Source organism: Cavia porcellus, unplaced genomic scaffold (assembly GCF_034190915.1).
Source record: "Cavia porcellus strain 051 isolate PalLab524CR breed Dunkin Hartley unplaced genomic scaffold, mCavPor4.1 scaffold_29, whole genome shotgun sequence".
NCBI classification, from domain to species: Eukaryota; Metazoa; Chordata; class Mammalia; order Rodentia; family Caviidae; genus Cavia; species Cavia porcellus.
Window position 1 is genome coordinate 46,993,336 of NW_026947512.1, and position 23,663 is coordinate 47,016,998.

At 44.4% G+C, this 23,663-nt stretch overlaps 1 protein-coding gene and 1 long non-coding RNA gene across 2 annotated transcripts in view; one reads left to right on the forward strand and one right to left on the reverse strand.

Moving 5' to 3' along the window:
* The window catches only part of Ido2 (indoleamine 2,3-dioxygenase 2), a 46,972-nt gene extending 24,334 nt beyond the window's left edge, over positions 1–22,638 (forward strand). Inside the window, exons 5-10 of the mRNA XM_063239733.1 lie at positions 1,395–1,409; positions 2,879–2,978; positions 4,181–4,298; positions 14,081–14,132; positions 20,210–20,358; positions 21,555–22,638. Of these exons, the coding sequence (XP_063095803.1) occupies positions 1,395–1,409; positions 2,879–2,978; positions 4,181–4,298; positions 14,081–14,132; positions 20,210–20,358; positions 21,555–21,994 (874 nt within the window). The 3' untranslated portion in view covers positions 21,995–22,638. The remainder of the gene's footprint in view (positions 1–1,394; positions 1,410–2,878; positions 2,979–4,180; positions 4,299–14,080; positions 14,133–20,209; positions 20,359–21,554) is intronic.
* Positions 558–21,621, reverse strand: LOC134473900 (uncharacterized). Its single transcript, XR_010044380.1, has 2 exons — positions 21,485–21,621; positions 558–680 (listed from the first exon to the last, which is right to left on the reverse strand). It is a non-coding gene; the product is annotated as an uncharacterized LOC134473900 (long non-coding RNA).
* Positions 22,639–23,663: the final 1,025 nt, after the last annotated feature.

Genomic DNA, 23,663 nt, shown 5'->3' on the forward strand with positions numbered 1-23,663 from the left:
TTGCGCTCTGGATGTTATGCTTTCTGTAATTGTCCATTGTGGAATTTAACCAATTGTGCTTTAATGACAAAACTGGCAACCATTGGAAGCTATTGAATCTGGCTTAGAATTTGGGTAAGATGAAATAATAAATATGTGTACGATTTATTCTGGTCAGGACATGGCATATTAAATCAGCTAGATTGGAATTTAAGAGAAAAGAAAAAACTATTGGACTGGGCTAGGAAAATTGAAAATATAGCAAGAGAAAGCTACCATCTTAAGAAGTGAGAGTGCAGGACTAGATTAATTAATTGTAGTGAGCAGAGGCAGCCTATGGCTCCCAGTTGTCCTTGGTAATGACCTTCTGTAGTCTTCTACAGGCTAGTGGCATCTCAGTACTATGAAGGAATGAGATGAATTAAAGTACACCCAAGGTGGTTAAATAATGGGAAGTACATGACAACTGCCAAAGAACAGTAGGAGTGAAAAGTGCAAAGAATGCCAGCAATGACAAGAATATTTCTGTCTTAGTTACTTTTTACTCATCGCTGAGACAAAATAACTGATGCCCAAAGTTGGGAAAGGCATGGTTTATTTCTTACAGTTTTTGGAGGGTTCAGTCCATATTCAGTTGGCTCCAAGGCAGGGTGGCATGGCGGGGCCGCAGTTCATGGCGGTTACGAACAACAAGGCAGAAACTGGTGAGAGAGAGAGAGAGAGAGAGAGAGAGAGAGAGAGAGAGAGAGAGAGAAGAGAGAGAGAGAGAGAGAGAGAGAGAGAGAGAGAGAGAGAGAGACTGAGACTTTCTTCCTGCCATTACATTGTATGCTGGCTCCACCCCTAGATGGGTGTAGAACTGACACCATCAATCCAAGCTCTAGACAATGAAACAATCACAAATGCACAATGCAAACCCATGAAGCCTGACCATGATGATTTCATTCTGTTTTCTAGACAGGATCTTGTCACATAGCCCAGGCTGAGCTCAATCTTGTGACCTTTCTGACATGGCCTCCCCAAGTTCTGGGATTACACGTGTCCTCTAGAATTTCATAAAAGTGACACCAGTGCAGGTTTAAATATCACAAAAAAGTATGGTGAGGGGAGCAAGACTTGATCTAAGGCAACTCTTTAAAGATGAGCAAGGAGAAGATAATGAAAATATGAACTTCTGGCAATTACAAAAATATAAGAGGAAGAAAATAATCTATCAGGATAACCAGAGGCCACTTACACTGGGGCCAATAGGTGAGCTGAGATTCAGTCCCAACTTGTGACCCCCAAGGCGAGCGTGGATGACAGCACCTGCATGTGTATTTCCCGTGAGTGTGCGTGTCACCCATGTCTGGTGCTCACACTGAACTCTTCCTCCTTTTTCTTTTTCTCTCTGTGGCGGACCGTGAACTGACCAGCCCTCTGGAAATCAGGTATGCTGCCAGAAATCTTTCAGTCACTTCAGCATTCATAACTAATCATAAAAACTTATAATAAGATAACAGAGAAAGCATACCAATTGACATGTGTAGAATAATATCAGCTATTCAAACTGTCTGAAAGAAGACAAGAAAAAATGTGCCAAAAATGAAAATTCTGAAAGTCAACAACCATTAGCTCTGACCTGTAGAGGTTAGGCAATGAAACATTCTACTGTGTTTCCCCATCTGTGCATCACAGAGTAAGTAAAATGCAATACACAGAAACAAACAAAACTTCACCAAGTTTCTGTGATTCTTTGAGGCCCGAAGAAGATTGACTTACCTGTGATTTCTCTGAAAGGCTCAATTGCAGGCGGTGGTTACACCCAGGGAAGAATCCCTTTCAGTGGCCCACTGTGACATAGGTGGGCTTCAACCCCACTGTCCCGAGAGACCAAGGCTGCCTCCCAGGCCCTGTGCCCCCCATCCGGCCGCAGCCCATTAAAGGACACCAGGGCAAGGGTGTCCTAGCTCAGGAGATGGGAGAGGGAAGGTGAAGCCCTGGCTCCCGGGCCGATGCAACTCTGCTGAGACAGTGACAGTCAGGACTTATTTTTGTTTTGTTCTGCTTTAGTGTGTTTCTCTTTTCTCTCAGATTTAAAGTATTAGAGACAAAAGTAATGCATAAAGTTAATTCATGAGTTTTGTACACTGGATACAGCTGAGATGCCTGGATCTTTTTAAGGATAAGGGATCATTTACAACAATGTCTAGAAGATCTCCCAGCTCCTCCTCTCTGAGGCAGCCTGTAGATGTCAGAGTAAAAGGAGCACTGTCCTGGCCACAGAACTACCTGACCCTGTGCCTAACCCCCCGCTATGTGGCCTTGGGCAAACTGTTTTGTGTCTCCAGGAGGTAGATTCACAGCTTTCAAAAGGGAAGAGTCTTATCCATTTCCTATGATCACTGGGGCTCTGGGGCTCCAGCTCAGGACCACAATGAAGTGACCCGGAGGAATTAGCTACACTTTTCACTGAGAGCTGTTTCAGCTGACTCCTCCACCGGGGCAATGGTCTAGATGCAAGTCTTTTAGAGACCAGTGCCCGAGCTGCAACCCAAACCCATTTACTGCAAAGAGTCAACCACCAGTGCAATCAAACCTGAATACTGAGGGTTTAGGGAAAAAACAACTCTCATGGGAAGCTTGGCGGCTGGGGTGACTTGACTCCCATGCTGACAGGGCCTGCATGTGTCACCTATGCACCACAACTGGTCTAGGACCCTCAGGGCCATGCAAGCCTTCGAGAGTCCTCAGGCCAGGTGAACCTCAGGCTCGACCTGACCCTTGCTCTTCCCTGAGTGTGGCTGTCTTGGACAGGAGCAGCTACCTGCTTACTTCCCCAGCAGTGATCTGACTCAGTGAGAGCTGTGGATGGGCTCCATCTCCACATGCCTGACAGTGTGACCATCTCCTTCCCAAGTAACCTGGAGACCATCGTGTCACTTCCTGGGGGAGAGAGCCTGCGTGGCTTCGTGCTGGTGACAGTTCTGGTGGAAAAAGCCGCTGTGCCTGGGATTAAGGTATCTTCTCACTTCACAGTCTTTGTTTTCCCTTTAAACAGGAAGTCAGTGTGAGCTTTCCTCCCCTCCCGGTCCTTACTGCTGTGAGTCTTGGAGCAGACAATGTCTCCTCCGATGGCCATGGGAAATCAGGGTTCATGAGACAAACTATTTAGGCTTTACAAATTTCAAGCTTATGATCTAGTGGGGGAAAATGAATTAATGCAGGGTAAAGGGAAGAAAAATGCAGTGTTTCACAGAATGATAGCTAAAACTTAATCTGGACTTGAACGGTCAGAAAAAGACTCCCCAGAAAAATGACTGCTAAGTTAGCCCCTGAGTGATGTGCAGGAAAGAGAAAGAGATGAGCAGGGAAGAGAGAGACAGATTTCTGGCCAAGAAAATCACTATGCAAAGACTCAGAGGAAAATCAAATGAACGACATTTAACTGTGGAAGGCATCATGGAGGTGACCCAGCCCCAAGGGGTCACAAGCTTGAGTATTTTGAGGAATTGATCAGGTACCACACAGGCCAGTAAAAGAGGAAAATCTTGAACCACCTGCAATCAGCTGGAACACTTACGCTGTGCCTAAAGATATTAATGTTAAATCTGTGCCTGTCTTTAGCACCTTTCCTGGTGAGCACATATTGTGTGCCTACTGTGTTCTGAGTAAGGTGCCCAGGGCCGCTATGGTCAGTGTAACATCTTCAGTCTCTGAAAAAGGCAGAGAGTGGGCCTTAGCTAAGGTATATTGTGCATGCTTGGCCCGTTCAACCTCCAGCCCAAAAGTGAATCGTATGGTCCACTTCTCCGTGTGGCTAAAGCCCTGGAAGGTACAGACTAAGAAAATACCTGCCTTCTAAATGTAGTTCAGTGTAGGGACTGTGCTAAAAGAAAGCTTTGTGGCAGAGGTATCTGATTTCATATCAGACAGAGTTTTGGAGTGCAGTTGCCCAGCTGGAGATGTAAAATTAGAAATAATGTAATAAATCAAGAGAAAGAATGAGCAGTACAGGAGGCAGCAGCTAATGGAAAAAGCCAGAGAAATCGAACCAGTGCTGTCCGGGTGGTGCTCTTGGAGACCATGGCCCTCAGGCCGATCTCACGCGGCTCTAGTTCAGGAAGGGACCCTGGACCTCTGTGGCCAGTGGCTGTCCTACTTGGGCCCGGCCTCCCAGGCCTGAGGGGTAACAATTCTGCACCCCCCCCCCCCACACTAGGCTCTTACTCAAGTGATCAGTGCCATCCAGCAGCCCGATGATGACGCCCTGCTCGAGGCCCTGCAGCGCCTGAGACTCTCAATCCAAGACATCACCAGGACCTTGGGACAAATGCACGGTGGGTCATTCCGGAGGCCTGGCTGCCTGAGTGGGCGGTGGCACGCTCGTCCACCAGATGGCAGTAGCGCATCACCTTTGTTTTAAGGTACGCTCAGAGAATGCGCTCAGTCTTTAGAGATATTGTTGCAATTTGTCCTTTGTGTTCTGCTGCGATTCGACAGTTTTCTGTCTTCCGGGAGGACATGTCTTTGGAGTGTTGGAGCCTTGCTGATGTTGGGAGGAGGAGCCAGGCCTACGCTGTCTCCGGGGTCCTGAGAGCTCCCCACTGGGGCCAGCTGGAGGGAGGAAGTCTGTCTGTCTACTCTCTGGTGCCCTTTGTATCTTTTTCCTCACTGTGGCTTCCCACTGGACTGAACTCAGCTGTGGGCTCTCTGTGGCTGGGCAGACATGAGCTCTCACAGATGTGGTCAGCGAAGCTGTCGCCTCTTAGTCTGGTTTTTACCATCAGTGTCCAGAATCTGGCAGGTTCTGGACTTCCTGTCTTAGGGAGAGCTAAAAACCAGCCCTTTAAGATGGGTTGGAGGAAGGGTAAGATCCATTAGCAAGTGAGAGGCACTCTCAGTATCCCTTTCCTGAGCCCTGCTCCCCTGGGAGGAAGGAATGCTGTGGAAGGGGACATTCATGTGAAGCAGGACAGGGAGTGGGGCCAGAGGTGAGGGATGTGGAGCTTTGGGTATTGACCAGAACGGCTTTACTGGGCATCCCATACTGCGGGCTAGAGAATATCTGCCTAAAGCCCGTGGGTTCTGTGTCAGTTCCCTGCTCTCCACTGTACATTTGCAATTTTGCCATTTTCTTTCATTTTAGCCGTAGTGCTCTTTGTGGTCGCATCGGTAGTGATCCTGGTGATGTAGTTTCTACCAAGATATCCCACATTCAGTACTGGGGGCAGGTGCTTCGGGATGGCACAGGGGCAGGGTCCTAAGCTGAGCACAGGACCCTTTCCAGCATGTGACGCAAAGCCTGGGCAGATCCCGGCTGACTGCACAGGCTTCCCCAGCTGGCATCTTTGGGTCAAGTTGTAAGCTCAGACCAACACTTTACTGTTGTGATCATCCTCTCCAGGAGGGCCAATGGCTTGGGGAGGTTCCAGGGACACCTTCCCGGGCTCCCCCAGCGGTAAATTTCCCACGCAGTCCTGTTTTATGGGAAAGGTTCATTCACAGGGTAACAGAGCAGGCGTGTCTGCATTTCCCCAAGTTAGCCGTTCTGTGGACTGCTCCCCAGGGCCACTGGACTCCCCTCACAGCCCAGGGGGAGTCAGAGGCTCTGCTTGTGACAAGAAGCAGCATGTGACTTATGAGGCAAGGCCAGGGATGAGGGGGCTTCCACCTTGGGTACTGAAACACCAGGAAAAACGCACAGTGCTCTGAGGCCAGTGTGGTGTTGACCCGTAGAGCAGAGAAGCCGCCACCACTTGCCCTGTACCCTCACCCACAGAGCCCCGTGCCACTGAGCGTGGCTCCTTGTGTTGCAGCAGACACTACAGTCTATCATAAAAATAAAAATATAAGGAAACACTAGAAGCTACAAGGTCTGAGGAACCATACACAATTTTTCCAGGCATTGTCTCCGGTTTACAGCTGTTCCTTTTCCACTCCATGATAAATAGAGCTTGACTAGACTGCCTCCCGCTGCTGTCAGGCCCCAAAATAGAGCTCATCAAACAATCGCTTTTCTCAGAGTGCAGCTTTGGCAAACCGTGTGCGCTCCACCTCTTTCTCCCACAAATACTTCCTTTCAGGGCCGCAGCCTGCTGAGGCCAGAGGGAGGCAGATGACGCCTTCACAGCCCTAACTGGGACTTCAGAGAATCCCTGTCCTGACCCAGGCTGCTCAGCCTCTGCCCAGCTAGCACAGCACTCATTACCGACTGCAGAAGCCAGACCACCCTATTTTCAGAATCTGGCTCGCCATAAGGCAGAGGTACATAATAAGAGCACTAAAAATAACACATTCATCTCAACATCAAGTATCTTCAAGGTCTGCATGTGCTCTTTTTTTTTTTTTATTTTTTGACTGCTTGACATAGTGCTCAACTAGGTACAACTGTTGCCATTATGTTTTCCAATTCTCAAGCATTTGGGTTATTTACATACCTATTTTGTATATTTATTGATGATTCCTCTAAAAATTAATTTTTAAAGAGAGATTAAATGATATTCTTCTCTCCAAAAAAGCTGGGGAAATTTCCCCTTTATTTCCTTCTGTGTCAATAGAACTTCTGCTTTCCACTCAATCCATTGGTAGCTTTAAGAATTTTCCTTTTAATAGACTGGGAAGCCAAATAATTCCTTCTAATAATTTGGCATAAGTGTTTCGGTTAGGCTTTCTAACGAGTAAACTGGGACTAAACAGTAGTGAACTTCTGTTGAGATTTAATTTTGATTACTTCATGCAACTTTGTCAAAGAAATTTTCCCTTTTAGCTTGTGAAGTTATGCTTAAATCCAGCTGGAAAATAATTAGCATTGGAATTATCTGTTAAGTTCCATAGAAATCAGGTTAGCATTTCTAAAACATTAGCTACATGTGGCAATCTGAATATAACTGTGTCATTTGGGTTACTATCTTAAACCCAATTTTCACCTAAATCCAGTTTTTTCAATTTTATGTATCTATTCTGAAAATGCATGCCCCTGTCCACACATGAAGCTAATTTTCAAAACATCGAAGGTTTTGTACATCTTTTATAGACAGCTATTTAGGAATATAGGAACTTAAATTACCACAAAGCTAGCTAAACTACAGTGCTTATTACACTTGTGTGTGGTGACGGTTCATTTTGATCTGCTTACATACTTTCCATTCCATCTTTTCTGTGCTCATTCTTACACGTATTTCTTTTGCCTGACAGACATCCTCCAGGATTCCCACTAGTGAGTTAGTGATAAATTCTGTCATCTAAAACATACCTTATTTCATACCAATATGAGAAATATTTTCGCAGGCAACTATATTCTTTTAGATCTGAATGTAGCGATATAATGTTTTCGGCTTTCATCATCACTGCTGAGGCCTTCGAGGTTCATCTTTCCCCCGCCTGTTTGTAGGAGTTTTTCTTTCTCTATTCACCTTCCTTGGTGATTTCTGTTCTCATCTGGTTTCTTGCTAGCGTTAGCATGGCCTGTGCATTCACAATCCGTCATCTTAAGGCCCCTATTCAATATAGTACTAGAAATTCTAGCCAGAAGAATTAGATAAAAGAGAGAAATAAAAAAGGGTAAAGATAGGAAAGGAGGAAGTTACATTATCATATTTGTGGATGACATGACACTCTACAGAAAGACCCCCAAAACTCCTAGATATTGAAAGACTCCTAGACATAATAAATAAATTCAACAATGTAGCAGGATACAAAATCAGCACTCAAAAATCAGTAGCATTCCTATACACTAACAACAAAATCACAGAGAGAGAAATAAAAGAAGCCACACCCTTCACACTAGCATCAAAAAAATGAAATACTTAGGAATTATTCTCACAAAAGAAGTGAAAGATCTATATAGGGAAAATTATGATAGACTGAAAAAAAGAAATTGAAGAGGATCTCAGAAAATGGAAAGACATCCCTTGCTCATGGATAGGAAGAATAAATATTGTGAAAATGGCCATTCTCCCAAAACTCTTATACAGATTCAATGCAATCCCCATCAAAATACCATCAAAATGCCTCATAGATCTAGAAAAATAACTCCTAAAATTTATCTGGACCCAGAAGAGACCTAGAATAGCAAAGACAGTTCTAAGCACCAAAGGCAAAGCAGGAGGCATCACGATCCCTGACTTGGAGTTATACTACAAAGCAACAGTAGTAATATTAACATGCTCCTGGAATAAAAACAGAGCTGAAGATCAATGGAATGGATTAGAACCTCAACTACAAACACACTCAACCACATTATCTTTGATAATATGTTCACTGGAAGAACGATAGTCTCTTTAATAAATGGTGTTGGAAAAACTGGCTCTCCATATGCTGAAACTAAAACTAGACCCATGCCTATCACCATGTACTAAAATAAAATCTAAAATCTAAATCTAAAGATGTGAATATTGGGCTGGGGATTTAGCTCAGCGGCATAAGCGCATGCCTTGCAAGTGTGTGGTCGTGAGTTCAATCCCTGGTACCGATAAAAATGAAAATGAAAAAGACAAACAAAAAAAAGATCTGAATATTAAAACAGAAACACTAAATCTATTGGAAGACACATTGGATGAAAACCTTGAAGACATAAGGGTAGGTAGAGAATTCATGAACAGGAATCAAACTGCACAGGAAATACTTACCAGAATCAATAACTGGGATCACATCATATTAAAAAGTTTCTGCACATCAATAGAAATCTCCAGCATAGTGAAAAGAAAACCCACAAACTGGGAAAAAAATCTTAGTGAACTGTCCCTCTGATAAAGGACTTCTATCTAAAACATATAAAGAATTTTAAAAAATCAGACCCCCAAAATTCAAAGATCCAATCCAAAAATGGGCATCTGAGATGAATACACACTTCTCAGATGAAGAAATACAAATGGCAAATAAATACATGAAAAAATGTTCATCATCATTGGTCATTAGAGAAATGCAAATTAAAAACCACTGAGATTCCATCTCACTCCTGAAAGAATGGCCAGGATCAAGAAAACTACCAGCAACAAATGCTGGAGAGGCTGTGGGGAAAAAGGAACTCTCCTGCACTGTTGGTGGGAATGTAGACTGGTGTGACTACTGTGGAGGTCAGTCTGGAGATTCCTCAAAAAGCTGGGATTGGAAGTCCCATTTGTTCCAGCTATTCCACTTCTAGGCATATTCCCAGAAGAACTGAAAACATCATACCACAGTAATATATGTGCACCCATGTTTATAGCAGCACAATTTATAATAGCCAGATCTTGGAAACAACCTAAGTGTCCATCAACTGAGGAATGGATAAAAAAGTTGTGTTATTTTTATGCAATGCAGTACTTACTCAGCTACAAAGAATGATCACACTGAGATATTTATAAATAAATGGACGCAGCTTGAGACCATACTCATAAGCGAAATAAATCAAACTCACATGTATAAATACCGAATAGTTTCCCTAGTGTAAGACATGGTAAGAATACAAAAAAGTATGTGGTAAGAATGATTCCCCATTATATTGCTTTGAAGTCCTATAATGTTCTCATTCATTAGTTGGAATGGTTTTATTCTGGGTTGTTTGATTTTATTGTCTGTGATGGTATGAACAGCTATTTTGAAAAAAACAAGACATTATAATAGCTGGTGCTGATTTAATACTATCTTGTTTTAAAATCCTACCAAGCTTTTGTTGTTCTGTCTCCATTGGTTTTATCACGTTGTATTTTAATGGATTTTATTATATGTGATAGTATAAACAAAATTTTTTATGGACAAGGAGATAATATAGAAACCATTGTTTGTGTTCTGTTAGTTGGTTCTGAATACCCTGTAATACTTTCATTCTCTTGAATGGTTTTACACTGTCTTGTTATGTTTGATACTATAGTATATGAAGGTATACTCAGATATTTCAAGGAAAGAGACACTGTGGTGGCTATTGTTATGTCAGGTTGTCTTGTGGAGAAACACTGTGTTGCTTAAATTGTTCTTTTCTGACCTGTGTTGTTATGTCCTCTTTTACCTTAGTCTTTTTTTTTTTTTTTAATTAAAAAGAAAGGAAGGTGTTTACCCAGGCTCGTACAGACCTAGGTGTGGCTGCATGAGCAGAAACTGTCATCCACTGTGTAAGGAAGTCATGCAGAAGCCTCAACCACATTTGTGATGTGATTCTTGGAGTTCCCTGCAGAATAGGGGCCCTGCTCTCGGAATGCCCCTTGTTAGCCACACCCCCCTGGGGAAAGCAAAAGCCTTCAAAGGGCTGCAGCTCAGCAGGTGGGTGCTGGTGGAGGAGGGTCCTTGCCTGCCGCCCTCTGCATGGCTCCCAGCCCCAGCTCCCAGCCTGACTTCCTAGTGTGCCCTAATAGATCAGTGGCGGGTAATAGAAAGTCCACTGGGTCCCTGTGAGCTCAAAATCGAACAGCCACACTGCCACCTTTTTTTTTTTTCAAAATAAAATATTTAATGTATAAACAAAACAGAAGATATAAGTGGAAGATCCAAAATAATAGTAAAATAGACACTCTCCTGCCTGGTTTCCAAGTGAAGGAATAGACTATTAGCAAACACTTTGCAAACTTCTTGTGTTTCTTTTCAGCTTTATTCCCCAGAACATATTTTCTGTTTGTCACCATCTTGATTATTATATTACTTACTCTCTTTTATTTTTGTATGCTTTCACTCTTTAAGAAAGGATCCCTTAAAAGTACATTGTTTTATATGTTTTTAACTTTATATGAAAGAAATTAAAAATGTATATTTTCTTCTTGCAACCTTCCTCAAGTTTTGCTTTTATTTTGTTTGTTTCTTTTGGATTTGTTTATTTGTTTTGCTATTAAAAGCAAGGCCACCACAATATTCTTGACCATAGCTCCTAGGTATATATGTAAGGACTGCTCCAGGCAGAGGCCGAAGAGTTGAATTCTCAGTGAAGAGGCTTGTGCATCTTCTACTGAACTAGATGCTTTTCCTAAGTTGAAATCTCATTTTACCAACATCTAATACTGTTGTTGGCTTGTCATTTCCTTATTCATTCATTAACTTGATTATTCATTTTCAATCTGATGGGAGTAAAATAGAGTTTAATCATGGGCCGAGTGGCATTTTTCTTATTTCTGAAATGGTATCTCTCTTTGTATTCCCTCTCTGTTTGTCTCCTGGTGCGTGCGCGTATGTGTGCGTGTGAGCAGCTACTCACTGTGCGCATCCACTTTCCTTAGGATGCATGAGATTACTCAGTTTTGCAATAGGTTTTACGTCCTGACTTTTTGGTGCACTTTGGAGGCTGATTTGTATGTACTGCAAATGTTGTAGTTTGTCTTATGCTTTGGGAAGCAGAAGTTCTTTACTGAAATGTATTCAAACTGTCGGTCATTTATAAATGTGTTTGTTTAAAGAATTCTTACATAAAATATTATTCCATAGGCCTGGGTCATAAATACATTTCTTCATATTTTCATAAAAATTGTTTTGCCTTCTGTGTTTAAGGCCTTAATTTGCATCTAGTTATTATCTGTATATGGTATGAGAGTGAAAAAAACCCAGCCAATCTCCTGTGGATGAAACATTATGCTACGAGTCTCATGCCAGACTTCCTGAATGAGTGGGTCTATTCTCTTCTCTTCTTGGCTCCGGTTCTTTGCCTGCTTTGACACCGTGGACCCATCTGCCTGTAACTCTGCAGCTCCATATTATTCCTCTCTTCCAGGTAGAATGGACGCCCGCCTCTGGTTTGCGCCCACGTGTGGCCCTGCTTAGACTCTGCTAGCATCAGCTCAGCAAGTGCCACTGAAGCAGTCGTTGTCAGGGATTTTGCCCAGGTTGCATTAAATATACACGTTAACTTGGAGAAAAGGGAAACGATTTTTATGTTACATCCCATCTTTGTGTCTTGTGAATAATGCAGAAGGAGAGGCAAAGAATTGCGTGAAATACTAGCAAAGGTCCCTGGATGATTATTCCAAACCATTTCTTTATAGCTCCGAATATTTGTCTCATGGCCTGAAATACGTGCAGATAGAGGGCACTTCTCTTCAGTGCATTCTGTCACTGAGATATTGAGTTTCTTGTCCGTGAATGCGATATACAAGAGCATATCTTTTTCATTTACTGTTTTTTTCTTTAACTTTTTTTTTACAAGGTAAGGGACTTATCTGTCCTTTACATTATTCATAGTTATATGGTACTTTTATTTTTAGTGAATACGTATCTATTCACTTAACTACTTTCTAACTATTCATTTCTGATTAAAGTTGATATTTGAACATTAACCTTGAATCCAGCATTTGATAAGCACTACAATTAATCCCAGTAATTACCTGGAGATTCTCTGGGTTTTCTGTATAAAAATCATATCATTTGAGAAATGTTTGCTTTCTTCATGAAGTGGGTTCATAAACAATAGAGGTATCCAAGCAGCCAAACTGATAAATTTCAAATTTAATTAGATGATCTCAGTGACCACTCACATGGACCCATTTTAGAGTCTCACCGAGTGGCTGTGAACTGGAAAACTACTAAGCTTTTAAACAGAGAACCACAAAAAGCTAGTTCAAAACAATTTAGCTAGAATCGTACATTAATTTTTGGTTGACACCTGTGTCCTGCTTCTTTTGTTGAGCAGGTTAATTTTTTTTCCTGTGGTTATAGCTCTTTCTGCTTTTCTCGTGGGACTTAAACCCTGAGTAATTTTCCATTTTCCTGGGGCAAATATAGGGCACTAGTTAAACGAAGAACTCAAGATGGCATCAGTTATGCCAAGCTACAACACTTCATTGGTAATACTTATTACTCTTATTTATTAAAAACTTATTTCTTATTCCTCTGGCTATAAACTTTAATAAGTACTCACTGGAAATATTGATTCTTGTTTAGTTTCACACTTGAGTTGCTTCTAACATTTTGCCATTAACTATAGTATGTATTCTAGGCACTTTGTAGTTTCCTTGTGAAGTTTAAGGATGTTCCCTACTATTCCTAATTATCTCAAGTTTTTAGTTGGCTGTTTTAATTGTGAGTAGGATCTTTTTACATCTATTGAAATTATTTCACATCAAACTTTTATATCTATTGAAATCTGATTTGATTTCTGCTCCATGTTAAATTGAATAAAATACTAAGTTATTGTTAGCCATAGTTTCTTCAATGAAATGTTGCATATTGTACCTGGCAGTTTGGGGGGACTGAGCCGCAGAAGGGAAAGATCTGGAAGTAGGCCCACAGAAAAGTTTTGGAGCGGAAAAGCTCCAAGAGGATGACCAGGACCCCACAGAGTTGCATTTGGAAGCCTCAAAGTTGAAAGAAGACGTGAGCCCTGGATCAGGGGAGGCTTCCAGATAACAGAGAGATGAAGAGATGAGGGACCAGACAGCTGCGCAGGAGCAGGAAGGGGAAACTGATTCAGGCAGGGAGCCGTTGTCAGCAGGTGTCATTCCAAAGGTGTTTCTTTCTCCCTCTGAAGCACAACGGTGTAGACAGGAGTGTGTGTAAAATAAACATGCACTAGGTCACTGGAGTTGGAGGAGCCCCTGTGTGTGAAGAGGAGAAAGAGCCACCTTCCAAAGTTGATGAAAAGCAACTCGATACAAGCACCATACGAGAGCACGATCTTTTCCCTGACGGGCACGGGCACAGACTCTCAGTGACCTGCGTGGACTCGCAAATGAAGCTTAGTGGTAAACAGAGCTGCCCCTGATCTGGGCAGCAGTCTCTGCAGAGCCACGTCAGTCCTGAGTCCTCTGCAGATGACACGGACCTGAACCTGAGCACTGGTGAATTTGATTTTCCTCTCCGTGAAAGCACCAGTAGAGGGATTTTCTGTTTTTCTTTTCTCCTCTTCCCACATTCTCTCACATACTACGTTTGCTTAAAAGATTAATTTTTCGACGATGGCCTTTATCTCCTTTTGGTAGTTGTGAGTACAGAAAAGGGGAAGCACCATAAATAGAAAAGGCCAGCGTATGGAACAGTTTAAAAGTTCTGTGAGGCCAGTGAAGGGACCACGCAGGGAACATTCTGTCTGTGTCATGCGGCGGCTCCCCTTCTGGCCTCCATGCTGATCAGATGGAGGAAGCAGCCCCAGGAGAGAAGCGGGGCCTGCACATGGAACCAATTGCTCTTTTCGCTTCTAGTAAAGTTCACATTTTGATTGCTTTTCCAGATTATGTAGACCCAGACATATTTTATGCAGTCATCCGGATCTTTCTCTCTGGGTAAGTTCAACTGCTTTCCTGCATGAGGCTTCTGTAGCATTTTCTGCCTTTCTGAGAGGAGAAACACACAGATCCTTCCCAGAGTATGAAACACACCAAGTGATCTTTGCTAGTGAAGTAATTACCTGGTTCCGCTCTTGGATAAAAAATGGGCCACAGTCTACATGACCAATGACATTAAGAGTTGAATATGTGAGTTCTGAGGGATTGTCTGGAGGCCCACTTGTATTCAGGGTTTGACGCCCAGCTGGTACACTTTGCACAAAGCTCTGCTGTTTATATCGATTCTCTTCCCTTGTTGTTCAGGCAGGCAGAGGCGGAGATGATAGTGTGAATACAGTCTTTGAATATTCTTAAGTGCCACTTGCTATAGTTTGAGTGTATGCATCCTTCCAAAATCCACACTTGAAACTTAAATCACTGAGGTGACCCTGTTGGAAGATGGGGCCTCAAGTGGTGACTGTGTTATCAGTGCTCAGAAAGGGGCTGGAGAGGCTGGGGACATAGCTTACAAATAGAATACTTTCTAGCAATTATGGGCCCTGGATTTCATCTCCGGGACTGGAAAAAGATACTGAGGAGAAAAAGCTCGGCCCTTTATTTGCCCATTTTGTCCCCTTTTACTTCATGAGTGTGGCAGGAGCCATCTGGCCGTTAACACCTGGGTCCTCACCAAACTCAGCCTGCCAGCACCGTGGCCTTGCCTGTCTGGCTTCTAGAACCGTGAGCAGAGGCTTCTATTGCTCACAGATTACCATCCTCTGCAAGTTTGTGTAGCCACCAGAACTAACTGCAGCACTATACCGGAGGATTTTTTAATATTTCTGGGTATTGTTTTAGAACATACATTTCTTGTCCCAAGCATATTAGTCAGCCTACCTTGATATTTTAAAATCACATTCACTTCTGCTTCACATTAACTAAGAGAAATGAAGAGGTTTTATAAAATAAGAGAAATGAAAAGGTTTTATAAAGTGTTTGAATGATGAAACGTGAAAAATCCAGGCAGTAGAAGGACAATGTGGGAAATGCCAAAAAACATTATTTAGCATGTTGTGTTGGTTACTAGAAGACTCCTGAAGAGTGGTCAATAGAATCTGAGCTGTGCCCAGGAATAGCAAGAGGCCCAGGAAATGCTGGACTGTATCCCTGATATATTCCTCTGGGGTCAAGATGAAGTAGCTGCATATGTGAAATATTCCCTTTGGCTTAGGGAAGTCTTTAAGTGGACCTCAGTTTGAGTGGGGAATCTTCATTTTAGGGTTCAGAGAGCGAAAGTGAAGTTTCCACAGTAACATGTGAGTGATGAATACATGGCTCCTGGAAGGAAAAGACAAACAAGGCAAAGAGTGTTAAGGTTTGGCGACAAAAAGCCCCCAAAGGCCACATGAGGGCTTGGTCAACAGCATGTGGTGCTGGCGGAAAGTGGGGGAGCCTTTAGGAGCTGGGCACCCTCCAGGGGGGCACCTCCAAGGGAATACAGGCACCCTGATCTTTCCTTTTCTCTTTGCTTCCTGGGTGCCCAGAGATCAGTGGCTCTGCTTCAGCCCACACAAGTGTCACACTCCAGAACGATGGGTCAGAACCTCTGCGCTGTGAGACAAAACCAGCCTTTTCTATCTCTAATCTGTCAGGATATAGGAAGCTGACTGGCACAGGCCAGAAGTGTGCGCACCAGGGCAGAGAGAGCATCTCAGGATTTAGGCTTTCCCTGCATGCTTTTGGCAGGATTAGGTATCCGAAAAACAAGGGCTTTTTAAAAGCTCATGAGACCATGTGGGAAATTTATGCTACCTACAGAAACTGACTAGGATTTCGAAAGCACATAATCATGGAAAACCCCTCTGTGTTTCACTCTGGTCTCTAAGTCTGAATTTGTTTTCCATAGTTGCATAACAAGTTACAACAGACAGAGTGGCTTAAACAAGATGTGCCTGTTTCCTCCCAGTGCTGTTGGTCTGAATTCCAGGCAGACTCAGTTGTGTCTCAGAACACTGTCTATTGGACAGAGCTCTGGACAAAAGTTCGCTTCCAAACTCATTTAGATTGAATGTATTGTCGTCCTGGGACTGATGTCTCTGTTTGCTTGCAGACTAGTACAGAACTCTGCTTTCCACTCCCAGAGGCCTCTTGTACCCCTTATGGGCCCCCTTCCACCTCAGCAGCGGCCTCCTAGAGCTCCAAATCTTTCTGACTCCTAGTACCACTTGCCAGTAAAAGCACCCTGGTTCTAAATATCTTGTGCGATTAGGTTCTGTTCTTCTAAATAATGCATGGTAACTCCTTACATTAAGGTCAACTGATTGGTGACCTTAACTGTACCTCTTTCCCTTGCCGTATATCATACTGACAGTCTTTGTTTGCAATATTAACCACCCCAGGAATTAGGGTGGGACTCTTAGGAAGCTACTGTTAGAATTCTGCCCACCTAGTGCTTTTTTATTTCAGAGGTATCTGATAAGGATGAACTACGTATTCTGAAATGTGCACCACTTGATGACTTTGTTTTCATTAAAATGTTAAGGGTCACTGCTGCATTTTATCTGTAGTGTACATAAATGCCTGCCCTTATTTAAAATCTTTAAAATAGTTCTCATACAGCTAAGTGGCCAGTGCCAAATACAAAATGTGCAGATAGATATAAATGGTCAAAAGCATTGGATGTTTAAGGACTTCTGATAGGATCTTCTTGAAAAACTGAATCCACTGTTTTACTCATGATTTTTCCTATGCTGGGTTTATTACTTTTTTGTATACTCCCTTCCATACAAATGAGAGATTTGAGAACTGAGAGAACTCATCTGTAAGTGAAGCGTTCTTTTAATTTTCTACTCTCATCAAGTCTCTCAGGAAGATTGTCAGTCCCTTTGCTGTTTTTCCTCTTTTTGTTTCTGCTTAAACTTCTTCTTTTCATGGGGCTACTAAAAATACACAAAAGAAAATCTAAAAATAACCTTGACTACAGAGATTCAAAATGAAAGTAGTTCCTGTCTTTAATGAACAGTGGTTTGGGCCTGGAGGTGATTCTGGGGCTACTCAGAGAAATCCAATTTCTCCTCCACAGCCTCATCTCATCCTAGCTGGAGAAGAGGGATTTTGAAAGTAGATACCTTTCTTTTGTCTTCTTAGACTTGCATGCAGATGATTCCTGTCACATGCAGAGTGCCTAACAAGGCCTCCTCAGTTCATGGCACTAAAGGGTTAATGGGTCTTGGCCATTTGAGATGCCTGCCAGCCTTTTTCAAGAAATACATTTTGCTTTACACATTCCAGGTGTATCATCCAGTCTTACAGAACGCTTTGAATCCTTCATCCATTCATCAAATATTTAGTGAGTGCTTACCGTGTGCCAGGCACAGTTGTTGCTCTGGGAATAGAGCAGTGAAATGAAACAGCTTGGTCTGCTGGAATTTATGATTTAGAAAAGAGGAGCACATAATGAATCAGTACACAAGTAAATCTAATAAAACACCCATCGTACAGTAAGCGTTGCAACAGACAATATGGGAACACACAAACAGGGCACCAGGGAGGGCGCGTGAGGTGCGGTGGTTGACATTTCTTAGTTTTTACTATTTTCCAAGAATGCCACATTGTAGCAGATACTTGAAGGAATCAAAAGAGCGAGCGTCCTAGACTCCTGTGCCAAGCAGAAGAAAGGCAGTAGGGATGGCCTTGGGGTGGGAGCATTTTCATCCTGTAGGGAGAAAGAGGAAGACTCAGGACGGGGACCAGGCGCTGGAGGGGTGTGTTAGCCTCCGTTCTGAGAGAAAGGACAACATGGGCAGGTTGTGAGAAAAGAAGGATGGACCTGTCTTTAGTTGCAGGCCATCACTGTGTCGCTGAGTGGAAAGTGGGCCATTTGAGGATGCAGGTGGCAAGCAGGAAAGCAGCTGAGAAGCCACTGTTGTGATTCAGGTGGGGACAGGAACAAGGGCAGTCGTGAAAGTACTGAGAAATAGTCATATTCTGCACAGACAGAGGGACAGATGGATGGATGGATGGATGGATGGATGGGTGGATGGAGGTAGAGGTCTGTGTTACTGTGGACCCCATTTACTATTTGGATCGCATATGGAATTGAAGATAAAGAGATCAGTCAAAATGACTAAGCTTCTTGGCCTCAAGCATGGAAGAAACTCAGTTTGTGATTTATTTGGGTGGGAAGACTCCCGGAGGAGCACGTTTGGAAAGGGGAGAAGTCAGCTCCGGACGTTCATTCTGTGGAGCTGTCCAGCGGGTGACTGGACAGCTGGGTCTGGGGTTCAGGAGAGAAGTACAGGAGCCCAACATTTAGCAGTGGCCCCGGGGGAAGGAAGTAGAGGAGGGGCCCAAAATGCCGGCCAGTCACCCCCAGCTCAGAGAGATCGTCCGCACATGGCCTGTGTGCGAGGGGTCCGCTCATCGGCAGGCCGCCGTCCTGTCTTCAGTGTTTCTTCCCTGTCACTCACTGCTCAGCAGTTTCTCAGAACAGGGTCCTGACGTCTGAGAAGTCACAAAGACTTTTCCGGAGCCCACTTCCTTCTCCTAACCATTTTAGGAATCTGGTAGATATTGGGGGCATGAGGCTCAGTAAGATTTGTGCAGTTACTGAATAAGGAACGGGAAAGCAAGGATCCCATCTCACGCTAAATAATACAAGGAATGTGACCAATAGTTATTTAGTGCTTAGCGTGTCCCAGGCACTGGCAAGTGCTATTTTAATTAGTTTTCATGATAACTAACACTAATGCTGCCCACTGAAAGGGAGATACTGATATTACTCAGATGAGGAAATGAAGGCATAGAAATGTTAATTAAGCCAAGACTCCAATGGCAAAAGTAAAGTTCAGTTTTAGATCTGCCTGGAATAGAGTACTTTGTCCCAGTAGAGCAGCCTGTATTGTGACATGACCCTTCTCTCGAGTAAAGCAACTTTTAGAATAACAGCAAGAAGGCAAAAACAAACAAACAATATATATATATATATATATATATATATATATATATATATATATCTGTTGGCTTAATTGTCCAAATAGGGAAGGTAGCTTGTTCTCAGCAATAAGAGAAAAATATTCCTTTTCCCAGTAAAAACAGAAATTTACATAGTGGAGTTCCCGGGGAAGTGACATTCAGGTCTGGCTCCATTGCTCACTGGCGGTCTGACCCTGCAAACTTCACTTTTCTGAGTCTTCCTTCCTCGGGCTGTAGGATGGGAGCAGAAACCCTCAGCGAGGCTCTACTCCCGGGCGGGTGGGCAGGAAAGGAGCGGGCAAGCAGCGTGCAAACAGTGGAGCGCCTGTTAGGTCCTGCAGGCCTGTGGGCTGCTGCGTGCTCAGGAGGCCTCTGCAGCCTCGGTGGGAACCGGCTCCAGGAAAATGACTGCGACAGCAGGCGCGGGAGGAGGGGGCTCAGACAAAACAGCCAGGGGGTGGAGGGGGTGAAGAGGAGGGGCGGGGAGGCGGGGAGTCTCATGTGCTCAGTCCCGGGCCTGCCGTGACCCTGAGCCGGGGGTCGCTGTGCTCTCCCTTCCACCCTCCCGGTTAGCAGTGCCGGCGGCCAAGAGCATCTATGAGGGCGTCTCGCCGGAGCCGGCCCTGCCTGGGTCTGAGCGCTGCACGCCACGATTCTTACAGCGATCGTGTTTTAGAAGAGAGCGGAGGAGGAGTGCGTGTGATTGCGTGTGTATTTGTTGAACTGCAAGCACGAAATCATCAAGACTGAGATTGGTACAGGAGTGGAGGGTTTCCCGGGGTCACTGACTTGTGGCGTTGGTCAGCACTGATGGCACCATTATAACCCGGCTGTTTCAGTGCGTCTGGCATGCGCCAAAGATCCCACCTCAGTAGCCCTGAATCGCCCCTGCTTCTCTGGGAGAAGCCTTTACATGAGGAAGAGAAAGCCTGCGGCCTCAGGGCCTGTAGGAGTGTGAGCCCCACATGATCTTCTGTACTCACCCTACAAGGGTCCTGGGTCCTCTGCTCTAAATCCAGCATGGAAGCCACGGTCCCCTTCCCTGCTTGCTTCCCTAAGGGAAAATGGACAGTTCGCTCCTAGGGCCTGCTTCTTCTCTCTCGGTCTCTGTCCCCACACAGATGGAAGGACAACCCAGCGATGCCCGTGGGCCTGGTGTACGAAGGAGTCTCCGCAGAGCCCCTGGGGTACTCAGGAGGGAGCGCGGCTCAGAGCTCAGTGCTCCACGCCTTCGACGAACTCCTAGGCGTGCGTCACAGCAAGGAAAGCGGTGAGCTGGTGCTTCTGTTTCTTCTTAAGAGGGAGGTAAGAGGAGCAAAGAGGTGTTTTTATCCAACGGATGAAGTCTATAGTATAAATTAAAATGTCATGACGCCTGTAGTTTCCCCGTATCAGCGAGAAACTGTGCCTGCCATCTGTTAGTCAAATCAATTAATATCAGAGTAGCACATCTCAGCAGGCTCTTGGGTTTCATTTCCAGATCTTCAAGCACGGCTCTAATACCAGCTGTTCTTGTAATTTTGTTCTGGATCCTTAGGCAGGTGCTTCCTTTTTCTGAATCGAAGCCTGGAGCTAGAGCTGGACGCTATAATGTCACATGGCCCTGTGGGGAGCTGGCTGGTCCAGAGTCTGACTCCTCCACCCAAGTCCCATTCCCCAAGGGAAGGCCCAGCTTCCAGCTAAATCCACTTAACTGGAGGGGCAGGACGAGTGTTATTTCAGGAGCTTGAAACTGTCCTCCCCTGCCTGCGTCAAGCTACCTGCTCAACAGCTGTGCAAAGACATTTCCTACCCTGAAGCTTTCAATTGGATTAGGAAAGAAAATGACCTTCTGGTCATTTTTACCTTAGTAGCGTAGAGTTTAGTTTCATCCATAAAAGTCAATTCTCTAGACCTGTAATAGTTTTCCATGAGTTTAGTATTTAGAGATATTACCCACAGATTTACTACAGATAGTATTAAGCATGTAGTGAATCTCCTATCATATCTATTGGTGTGAAACTTTTAGCACTGGGGATTGAACCCAGGCGGTTGTTGCTCCTACCAGAGAAAGACTCTAATGCTGAGCTATTCCCCCAGGTCTCAGAGTTTTAAGTAACTTAGCTTCAGGTGATTACTACTAAAACAGTTCTCTTTATATTTTGTCCACATACATACTTTCTTTTCTTCCTTACCATTCCCTTCAGGAAAACAAAGAAGCACATAAGAAACAAAAGCCATCACTGTATTTAGCTAATCAGGTTAGGAATCTGTATCTTACACTTTTATCTTATGTGGTAGCTGAAAATTGTACCAAATTCTGTCTCAGTGCTCTGAGATGCACTTACTTCTTTGTCTCTTTCCTTTCAACAATCAGGAATATACATTTGAATCAAGTAGATTGAGTTAGGACTTACCCACAGTTCTGGAGAGGCTGTGCTGTGGTCTGTACGCATCTGAGGCATTCCTGTGGTTGGTTTGTTTCAGCTGACTTTCTGTGCAGAATGAGGGACTACATGCCCCCCTCACATAAGGCCTTCATAGAAGAAATCCACGCAGCCCCTTCACTGAGGGACTATGTCCTGTCCCCCGGCCATGCCCGCTGTCTGGAAGCTTATAATCTGTGCCTGGAGGCCCTGGTGGAGCTGCGTAGCTACCACATCACCATGGTGACCAAATACCTCATCACGGCTCCAGCCAAAGCCAGGAGCAAGGGGACAAGCCATCTCCCAGGACCTCCCAGAGCTCTAGAAAACAGAGGCACCGGTGGGTCAGCAGTCCTGAGCTTCCTGAAGAGTGTCAGGGATCAGACTCAGGAAGCCAGGCTATGTCTCCAGGACCAGGGGGCCACCCTCTCCCCAGCAAGGCGGAACCCTGAGCAGGGGTTAGGTGGGCTGGAGAGTGAGGGTCTGGGCTCTGCTCTGTAGAGCACCATGCGTTCCTTTGCTGAGAGCCACTGCCCTGGACAGGGTTTGTGTAGCTGTAACTATTCCTGCCCTGGCTCCTCACTGCCCAGCAGCCAGCAGCTGTGGACACTGCCCTATTTTGAATCCTACAGAGTAGCTGTGCCAGGTTAGAGAAAACCAATCTAAATTTTGAAACCCCCAACAGATTTCCCATAAACAGATTATCTTGTTGACAGTATTTTCAAAGGGCAAATTCACTTTAGTGAGTTGCTCAAGGATTAGAGCAGGGTTTCCTTTGACTCCAGGGCAGCCTTCCCTCCCTGCAAGCTGTGAATTTAGTGGCAGGAGGGTGGGAATCACCCATGGAGATGTGTGGGTGGAGAATGTGGACAGTCAAAACTTGGAAGTCACAGTGGGAAAATGAATAGTTAACGATATGAGGACCAGATATACTTTTCCACGTGTTACATTGTTTTGCAGATTCTATTTTAATTCTTTATTGACTTCTTTAATTCTTTATTTTTAGAAGAATGTTTTATTCTCCATACACTGCAAGTTTGTACTTATAAAATAACTTAACTGACCCCTGGAAAGTGAATGTGCCAAGTAGGATTATATAGTAAATTCACGTTTAAGTGTGCAAATAAATGTAATGGTTTTTATCATCTTGGTTTCTGTCTCAAAGTCTTAACACATAACACTAGAAAGCCAGACTTTAATCCTGCTAATTTATAATACATGACATTAACTTAAGCCCCGCCCTGCTTGTGCATGGTCGCATACTGGATGGCATCTGCAGTCCAGGAGGCCTATGTAAATATGGCACGAGTGGTGAACACATGGTCACTAAGCAGCCTCTGTCTGAAAGTCCCCTCCCCATGGGGACACTGGGCAGGTGGCAGCATAGCTCATCCTGCATGAAGATCTCTCAGATGCCTCAAAGTCCTGGAGTGCTAGTAAAAAACCGCTGGGTTCTTCCATATTTCTTCAGAGTACTGTCTGTGTAGGGCTGGCTCGGGGCTTCTGCCCAGTGCTGGTCCCTGCCGCCTCCATTCTCTAGCACTGACCGCACAAGCCTGTACCACGCTGAGCCAGGGGCTTGCACTGAGAGGACCTGAGCCGCATCTTGCATGCAAGCACTGGAGGTCCTTGCTGTCTCCTGTTCCCTGTGCTTAGTCCTTCGAAGATGGGGAGGTGGGGCATGACGATAAACATGCAACACCTGTCACAAAAAGGAAGACCCCTGTGTCATGTGGGTGACCAAGGGGGAGCCCTAATTCTAACAGGGTTCTCTCTTCCTGTTGTTGGGTCAGAGCTTCAGCTCTAAAGAGCTTGTCTGCTGTCACTCACAAAGCCTTTTCCTCCCAAACGCCATTCCTGTCTTGAGATTGAAAGGTCTACCTTGAACTTCAAAGTAGAAACATGGTGATCTTTCTTCCCCTTTGATTTGCTCTGTATCAGGCCACCTGGCACTGCCAAGTGCATGCCTGAAAGAGGGGAGAAGCCCAGGGCTGGGGGTGCAGAGCCTTGTTCCTCTTGGCTGCTATTCCCAAGAGACAAAAATGCGCCCATAAGAATAAGACCTGGGTTTGAATTCCAGCTTCCCCCTGCTTTTAAACAGTGTGACTGCCAGTCTACTTCAAAAGCTCCTAATCCTGTTTCCTACTTCTTATAAAATCAAGTTGATCAG